Source organism: Cibotium barometz, chromosome 49 (genome assembly GCF_041138505.1).
Source record: "Cibotium barometz isolate CiBa-2024 chromosome 49, ASM4113850v1, whole genome shotgun sequence".
NCBI classification, from domain to species: domain Eukaryota; kingdom Viridiplantae; phylum Streptophyta; class Polypodiopsida; order Cyatheales; family Cibotiaceae; genus Cibotium; species Cibotium barometz.
In genome coordinates, this window is record NC_141094.1 from 20,450,871 (window position 1) to 20,459,985 (window position 9,115).

At 48.1% G+C, this 9,115-nt stretch overlaps 1 protein-coding gene across 2 annotated transcripts in view; it reads left to right on the plus strand.

The window, feature by feature from the left end:
* Positions 1–8,750, plus strand: part of FRS3 (FAR1-related sequence 3) — a 55,808-nt gene extending 47,058 nt beyond the window's left edge. For both annotated transcript variants that reach the window (XM_086786393.1, XM_086786394.1), the window contains one exon: positions 8,276–8,750. In XM_086786393.1, coding sequence (XP_086642519.1) covers positions 8,276–8,410 — 135 coding nt within the window. In that variant the 3' untranslated portion in view covers positions 8,411–8,750. The remainder of the gene's footprint in view (positions 1–8,275) is intronic.
* The last annotated feature ends 365 nt before the right edge of the window (positions 8,751–9,115 follow it).

Here is a 9,115-nt window from a genome sequence, read left to right on the forward strand (position 1 = left end):
GTGTGTACACACTCACTTATAAATTACTGCTAGATTCTAAGACTGGGTTTTGAATGTAGCCTCATCTATGAACAGAAACGATAGAGAGCTTGGTGAAGATGACGATTCTATTTGTAAGAGAGTTAGGCGTCCATGAATTTTCAGTTGTCCATAACAAACTTTGGCACATGGGTGGTCACCCCTCACTTATGGGGTGCATGCAATTCCACTGGTTGTTGTGGAATGCTTGGTTGAATAGAATGCGAATCAATACACTTAAATACACTGAGATTTAATGGACAACAAGCTTAATACAAGATGTAATTTGCTGAATTGACAAGAGACGCACAATGAGCCGGAACGGTTGGCCCCTCCCTCAAATAGACTCTATTAATCTTGGAAGAATCAAGTTCATAGTATCATGGGCATTTTTGACCAGATTTTCATACCATTGTGTATGAATATAATATTGCAAACAATATGGTTGTCGGTGAAGACCTGCAACTCACAATACCCTCTTAAGTGCCCTTGTTCCGTGCCATATGCTCTCTATTGTTCCACCAACACATGGTAGCAACAATTTGCAAGAGAGCATGTAGTATAAGAGAACACTACATAGGATATGTAAACAAGGAGTCCTGCTCCTCCCTTCCCTCCTGCTACTTGCTTCCATAATTAAGCATTAAAGCCTACCAATTGCAAGTAAAGTAGGAGCGAGGAATGGCGGCCTTTGGTCAGGACACGGGCGTCCCCGTCGACACCCCTACTCCCAGTCTTCAGAGTTACTCTCTCTAAGCAGCAACGCACACGTGTCTCGGCTCGCATTGAGGAGCTTCACCGCACGGCAGTGTATGGTAGGACTATTGGATTCGCTCCGTCGAGGATGGAGATTCGAGACCGGATACAATCTACCTTGGTCATCACTGCAGGACAATTGGTGGAGGTCTCTTTGATGGGACGGGGCATTTTTATGTTACAGTTGTTGCAGGTAGTCAATGCTGCGGAGCTGGTTTGCCGATCTCCAGTCACGGTCAGTGACAAGGTCATCATGATGGTACCTTGGTACCTTCGCCATTTGGCAACGACATTCGATTCGATTCATTGCATCCCGTGACACCCAGTGACTCGTCAGTTCCCAAGGCCACCTCCAGAGTTTCGACCCTTGTTAGAGGACATTGGTGGTATGTTTGGCACGCCACTAGTGTCCTCTTTTGCGACAGCTACGGCAGGGCCTAGACCGAAGGTCAGGATAGTTCAGATCAGGGTGGCTGTGCGGGATCCTTCGGCCCTTCCGACAGCCATCGACACAAAAGCTGTCCCAAAGCCTCTTCCAGAAATTTGAAAGGAAGTGCTGTGATAGGCCCTGAAATCGCCAGTGTGTTGCTACTGCCGGTGTGCCATCTATCTCCGACATCTAGATCCTGCGGTCGAGCCGCGCTGTATATGCAAAGAAAGGGGCATCCAAAGTCTCCACCCGATCTGTGGGATCATGCGTCGAGTCCACTCTCCAGGGTCCCACTGCAACCGTCTGAGAGGCCGGCACTCCCAAATCCATACCCCCCGGTTCGCAAACCTATACCCTCTCTCCCCCTGTCCTCCTTCGTGTTGCCCCCGCCTCTCTCTTCTCACTTCTGCCCCCCTTTTCCCTCTCCCTCCCTCCCCTTCTCCTGCGCGTTGCTCCCCTTGGGCGTTTCTTTTCGCCTCCCTCCCACCTTTCTTCCAGTGCACCCCCGCCTTCAGCCTTCTTTCCCGCTGCCAGAGCGCCCTTGTTTTTTTGTTTTCCACCCTGCTACCCTTGCTCGTGTGCACCCTTGCCTCCATTTCGTCCCACTTCCTCCTTTGAGTCCTCCCTCTTGCAGTCCTTCCTCTCCACCTTACCCCACCTCTGTGTCGCCTTTGTCTCTCTTTTTTAGAAGCGGACATCCAGCTCCTCGCTTCGACAGTCACATCTTTGGAGGCCTCCACCTTGGTATGCAAGATTGTGGGTAGCCACCTCGACGTGCGGACAGCTCACGCATTTGCTAGAGGCAAGCCTTCTTGGCGCGCGTGGAAAGATCAATGATATTCATCCCTTGGGACATGGCGACTACTAGGTTGAGTTCTATTTGCTTGTAGTTTTGTAAAGAGTCATGAAGCTAAGCCCCGTCGCATTGCTTATGGCCCAAACCTTTTTTGCAAGGTGGCTTCGACCCTGGCGTTCCACCCTTCGGCTAGAGTCTTAGGCTGTCATGTGACAATCTTAGAAGGAATATATTCCTCTCCTCTTGGTGAATAGTGGTGCTATCGAGAGGGTGACGGAATCCCCTCCACCACCACCGCTTCTGATGAGCAAGCATCACCCCCACCCACTCGCCGCTTCGGTTCTTGCTCAGACTGCTGGGATTCCATCCCTCCCTATTTGTGTAGCCTCTCCAGAGTCAGTGCCTCATGCCATATTGCTTCCTTGCCTCCGGGGGGACCCTATTTTGCAGAGAGTTGATTACTCTGGCCTCCCAAGCCAATGTTTCATTTGGCGACATATGGGACATCTCGCTAGAGCTTGTCCTCACCATCATTCCAGGAGGGCGCCTCTAGTGCCCCCCCTGCCCCCCCCCCCCCCCCCCCCCCCCCCCCCCTATCGTTCCCAATTCAGATCCTCCTCAAGGGGTGGGAGGGATATCGGTCACCGAGCACCAGAGCACCAGGACCTGGCCTCGGTCGATGTCGGTGCAGGAGAGTGGCAGACCGCTGGTCCGAGGCGGAACCGCTAGCAAACTTCCTAAGAAGAGTGACATTGCCAGGTTGGCAAGACACACAAGAATACAGTTGTGTCAGACAACCGTTACGAGCATTCATCTCAATAGCCCCCCGACGGTGAATCCCCCCCTTCCCCCTAGTACACTCTAGGAATCCGTGTCCGTCCCCCCCGTCTAGAGACTGTTACCTTGTTGGGACCCCTCTCCAGACATTTGAGATTCCCGCGAGGCTCTTTGACTCTTCAGAGCCTTCGGCGGGCTCGACCACGTAGCCCCTATGTGGCCCCCCTCCCTCCACCCCCTCTCGCAAGCAAACCCTTCTCCCCCTAGCCTCCCTTCTCATCCCTTGCCCATCCCCCATCATCCCTTGCCCATCCCCCTCTCCCTCTCTCTCTCATAGTCACATGAAACATGGAATGCGAGAATCACATGAAACATGGAATGCGAGAACGAGGCTCGATTTTGGAACGGGGAACAGGGACGTTTGGACTCAAGACAAGAACGGGAACAACACGTCATCATGAGATAGAGTTTAGATAGGAATGAGACATTAATTATTTTGCGAATAAGATAGACAAATAAAGTAAAGAATGCAACAAATCTACAACGTACAAATTGGGAGAAACTTCAAAGAGAACAATTTTCAAAAGAAGTAGCTAGTCATGTTCATAGATTTCTCATGAAGAAAACAAGGGTACAACAGAGGGCTTGGATAACTAATAAAATGAATACAAATAGCTATTAAGCTACTCTAAAAAGGAAAATATCAAATAGAGCTTAGAATATCATCCAAACTCTCATTCGCAGTAGCTGCATCGTGAGCTAGTGAAGCTGGAAGCTCATGGGAATCTGAATCCAAAACTCCCTTCATGGATATGAAGCTCTCATTGTCAAGATTACCACTTGCAACTTGAGCCAAAAGGCGCAAGTTGGCTCCACACACCAAATCATTTGTTCTAGTTATTAACAGCTAAAGACACTCCATAGTTGCTTAATAGGAGAGAAACTTGCATTCTGACTAAGAATGCGGATGGCAAGACATTGAAGATCTTGAGTTGCTGCTCCATAATCCTCCCACCAAAGAGGACCTCCCACGTGTCCTGTCCGCCTGCGCAAATGTAGAACCAAAATGTCCAGCTTTGCTCCTCTACAAGGAGAGCTGGCTTCTAATTTCTCTACGAACCACAGCATCTGGAACTAGTCTCGCAACAAGAATAAGATCCCAACCTTCAGAGACTTCATTATCCCTCTCTTGCCCATTGCCCTAGAACTCCGGATCTAGCACAAATGCGGCTCCGCATGCATATTTGAATGATATTGATTCCGCTTGTCTTGACATAATTTTCGGAGCTGCTCTCGCTTGTGTTCATCTACTTCTAGCTCCTTGATGCACTCCACCATCTTGTTGATGCCTTCATACACCTTGCCAATGCATGGCTTTTTGCTATCCACAATTCGAAGCATGTGGATGATAGGCTTGGTGATGTCGACGACATGCTTCACTTCACTCCATAAGCTGCCATCCATGATATGGCTGTAGCATGCTCTTCCTTGCGCCGTGTGAGAGGTTGGCCAATTGTTCGACTCATCGCTCATCACTATCTGCTTGAGAACATTGTGCACCTTGGTCAACCTCTCCAGCATGAGAAAATTATAGGCGAAGTGGGTTTAGAATATTTGAGCAGGTCCTTGTTTGTATTTGGAGACCTTCTCCTAAACTCGAATAGAATGAATTGGTGCCGTGTAATGAAGCTAACAATCTCTTTACCCTGTGCTATGCACTTAGCAACCCAAGGAAGGGCATCAATGTCCTTCAAGAGATTACTCAATCCATGTGCAATGCATGGAGTGAATGTGATGTGCAGGTACCTTGTCAAAAGCTTTTCACCTACTGCTCGATTTGAGTTCTCTCGATTGTCGATGACTTGGATGACGTTTGCAGCACCAACTTGCTTGATTGCTTCTGTCCATTCCTCCACAATGACATCTAAAGATTTTCCTGTTGGAGAGGCATCATGAGAAGACAAAAAAGAATACAATGTCCTTCAAGAGATTACTCAATCCATGTGCAATGCATGGAGTGAATGTGATGTGCAGGTACCTTGTCAAAAGCTTTTCACCTACTGCTCGTCGATTTGAGTTCTCTCCATTGTTGATGACTTGGATGACGTTTGCAGCACCAACTTGCTTGATTGCTTCTGTCCATTCCTCCACAATGACATCTAAAGATTTCCTGCTGGAGAGGCATCATGAGAAGACAAAAAGAATACATTGCTCCAAGAGTAGGCCATAATGCCATGGATAGAACGAGAACGGCTATCGCTCCATCCATCACTGATGATGGAGACACCATTCTTTTGCCAATCTTCTTTGATATTTTGCATGGTAAGATCAATGGCTTCTTTCTCTTGTAGCAAAAGGGTGGTCGTGAGCCACTCCGAGGAGGGGAGAGTATAGGTAGGCCCAAACTCAGCCAATGAGGCGAACCATTTCCTAGGAGTAGGGAGACCTTGCTACATTGAATGCAATATGGTCATGGTAAAAAAACCTTGCAACAGCTGCATCCACTGCTTCTCTTTTGCGTGGATCCCAAGAGGTAGCAAGAGTGTGTTGGGTGCCTCTTGGGGGTGGTTGATGCACGGAAGAGGAGCCAATTGATGTAAAGAAGTTCATGGGTTGAGAGGGATTGGAAGGAGCTGTAAAGAGTGAAGGATTTACAGCTATAGACCTTGGAGGGGGAGCATGAAAAAGGACATTATTATGCTTGGCTTCAAGCTCCCTTTTTTTTCTCGGCAGGGAGGGCTTCACAAGGCTGTATTTCTTGACCAGCTTCATGAAGAAGATGTCCTCGTACCCGGTTGGCTCCCGCGAATTTGGTAATGTTGCAATAGTGACATTTCCATCTCCTAGCTCTCCCTCCAACACCTTGTTTCAAGGACATCCACTTCATCCTACATGACCAAGAGTTCACCTTCTTAGCTCTTTTGGTACCCTTGGGAGGCATTATGAGAGAGAGAGAGAGAGAGAGAGAGAGAGAGAGAGAGAATGGAAATTTGAGAGAGAAAGAAGAAAAAAAGAAAGTTGTATTAACGTCTTCAAAAGGCCAAAATGACCTTTGAGACCAAAAGGTTACATCATATCCATGAGGTACATCATCCTGGGTACAAAATGGTAATAATGAAAGATAACAAAAATCTAGCACTAAATCTGATCTAGGTACATGAGCAGGGAGCTCTCATATCACCCTAATACATCCCTCATGGGCCGCTGTGACACAGTGGTCAAGGTTGTAAAAACTGAGCCGGCACGAGAAGGTCCTGTGATGATGGGAGATGATGGGCCGGATCCTCCTGTGGTGGCGTGGCTGTGGGCGAGGGCCATGGGGTCTGGGGCGTCGAGCTCTGCATAACTCAGTGGCTCTGTCGAGTGTCACACCTCTCGGCCAAGCTCCTGCACTAGGCTGTGGTCCAGGTATGGTGGGTGGAGAGAGAGAGAGAGTCTAAACTCTAAAGAGTAGAGTGAGTTAGTAGAGAGAGAGAGAGAGATTGCAAGATGTTCCATGTGACTATGCTTTCTCTGCTTCTCCGGAGCATTCCTGCCTCCCTCTGGCCGTGCCTGACCCGGAGCAGAGGCAGCCAGCTAGCTCAGTCCGCCATTTGATCCATCATTTCATGGAGCCAGTAGAGATGACCATCGCTGCCTCTCCGGTGCGGGCTCTCCCTCTAGAGTCCCCAGGCGGGCCCCCCCAGGGTGCTGGGGCAGCAGTTGATTACTTCTTCTTCCGATGCCTCCCCGATTGGCAAACCCCCCTTAAGGATTATTCCACACCCCCTCCCCCCAACCCGGCGGAAGTCCTTGGTTCAGATGGGGGACCTGTACTCATCTTTTCAGTTGGTCCTCAGGGCCGACTAACCCTTTACCCCACAGAGGATTTCAGCAGGGGCTTACTTTAGCGGGTGAGGATTTTTGGTTTTCATGATCATCAGTTGCACAACGACCTGTATGCGGCCAAGGTGGTTCGCAAATAGCTCTTCACGGCTTTGGCCATGGAAAAGTTGTCCATTGACGGGGGTTCATTTATGCATGTTCAGTGGGACCCAGGCGAGTGGGAGTGGCAGGACCTGTTCAGCCTGGAGAGCCCAACCATACCTTTCTCCCATTACACAGGTCGCAGGATTTAGATGCATGAGATATATGGCACCCTGGTGGTAGCAGACCATTGGGCCTCGCAGGGCAACTCGCCCCATTTCCTAGGGGATTTTTGGAAGCAATTGTGGGACAGCTTTTAGCCAAGGAAGATTACACTCTTCCTCTAGCAGTTATCCCACTGCAACCTCGATGTCAGCACTTGGTTCGCTACCAGTGGTAGGCCGGCACATTGTGTGCAGTGCAGCCACCCCCTGGAGTTGCAAAGGCATTGCCTTTGGGTTTACCCCAAAGCACAATAGGTATGGCAGAGGATTCTACAGCACCGGGAGATCCACACCTCGTATCATGACATGGGAGCAATTGCCTAGGTGACTGTGACAAGCCCGACCCTCCACTATGAGGAGACAGTAGGAGGGCAAGCTTTCCGACTATGGCACTGCAGGATTGAAACAATTCCCACTCCCAACCTGTTTGCAGAGGCCTCGTGTCAAGGCACATGTCAGAGATGGGAGATCATCCAAATCTATCCATTTGATATCTGCTGACCCTCGTAGACCTAGGTACACCTGCATCACCCGTTTGCAGCGGGGCCATCAAGGGCGCACTCACCCCCCCTCCCCCCCCAAGCTGAGTCCAGCAACGCTATTTGGACTGATATTATTCACACCCTCTGCTGCTAGTGAGAGAAGCTCCAGGGAGGTTCAGATCGCATTCCTAGGCGGCGAGAGGCTTTCTTACACACATGGCGCTAGGGACCCTTTCTTTCTAATTGGGATGGCGAGATCTTTTGGCACTACAGACTGCCTTTTTGTGCTTGCACACAACCCCCACAACAACAACAACAACAATAACCCCCCCAACCCCCCCCCCCCCCCCCCCCCCCCCCCCCCCCCCCGAAGTTTACGAGGTAGTTCCCTCTGAGAGCAGCCACCCAAGGAGGGACTACCCTCCCCCAGATTGTCTCCACCTCATTTGAGGGTTCTGAGCTTGTACATGTAACCTTTGGCTGTTTGGCCATACTAATAGAAGGATATTTTCTCCCAAAAAAGAAAAAAACTCAGGCCACTCTAATCAGCCTGCTTTTCTAATCTTCTAGGCCCTCTAACCCAAGATTAGTCCAACTAACCCTATGGTTAGCATCATGTATGTAAGACATATGACTGACATGATACATTAATAGAAAGTGTTGAGAAGGCAAAATAAGTGACAGGGCTAATGGCCCTATCAGAGATCTCATGACTTTCTGCTAAGTTCTACTGATCTAATAAAGTTTGTACATCTGAGTACATACAAGACTTGAGTAGTGCCAATACACCAGTGGATTAAAATCAAGGAGGCAAACGTCTTAGATATTGAGTACATGTATCAGCAGCACTTAGGACTGATCTAGGAAACACTTCTTATTTTGTCAGGTTCTTGACACACAGGCTGCAGGCAAGATGGAGTATGATGTGAAATTTCAAGTGTCACGACAAAATTTAGGGGCAATGTTGGAATCTCTGCATTTGATAAAAGATCATCTTGCAAGCATGACACAATCAAAATGAAACATCTTCTTCCTCTCTTCGAGGTTTTGCAGGAGTCTGCTTGTTCTGTCCATACCTACCAAACTAGTTTGTGTGTATAAGAAGTCCAGCAGCAGAGCTGGTTTGTAGTATGTGCAATGGGGTTTGCTTAGACTAAAGGCCCTTAAGCCTTTGTCAAGCTGTGAAAGTAAATACCAAAAAGAGGGGATCACATTTGTAGACCTTTATTTGATGGTTACAAACCCACCCATATGTGTACGGCTGCTGCTAGAATAAGATCATGTTGTACAGAGCTATGTTTGCATACCTTTTCTGTAAGCTCCTACAATTGATAAGCATTTGATATTGAATGTTTTGATATGTGTGATTGGTCCTTATGGCCTGAAACCTTGCGTAGACAAGAAAAATAACATGGTCTTCTATGGGCGGTGAAGTAGGTGGTCATGAGCCAGTGGGTGGTGTATTGATGTCTGAGGTTCATAGATTTATTTCATATGTATTCACATAAAATTTAGTTTGCTATTGAGTAGATTTATTCCATGTGAATGATTTAGTTGTATCATATGTGATAATCATAAAAAGTACATTTGTTAAATGTGAAGTGATATAATTTGTCAAATGCTTGCAACCAGAGCATGAATAAATCTGAATAGTATATCACGGTAAAATACTCATGAATAACCAATAGAAAAAAAAATATCAGCATCTGCGCTTTGGAATTTTTCG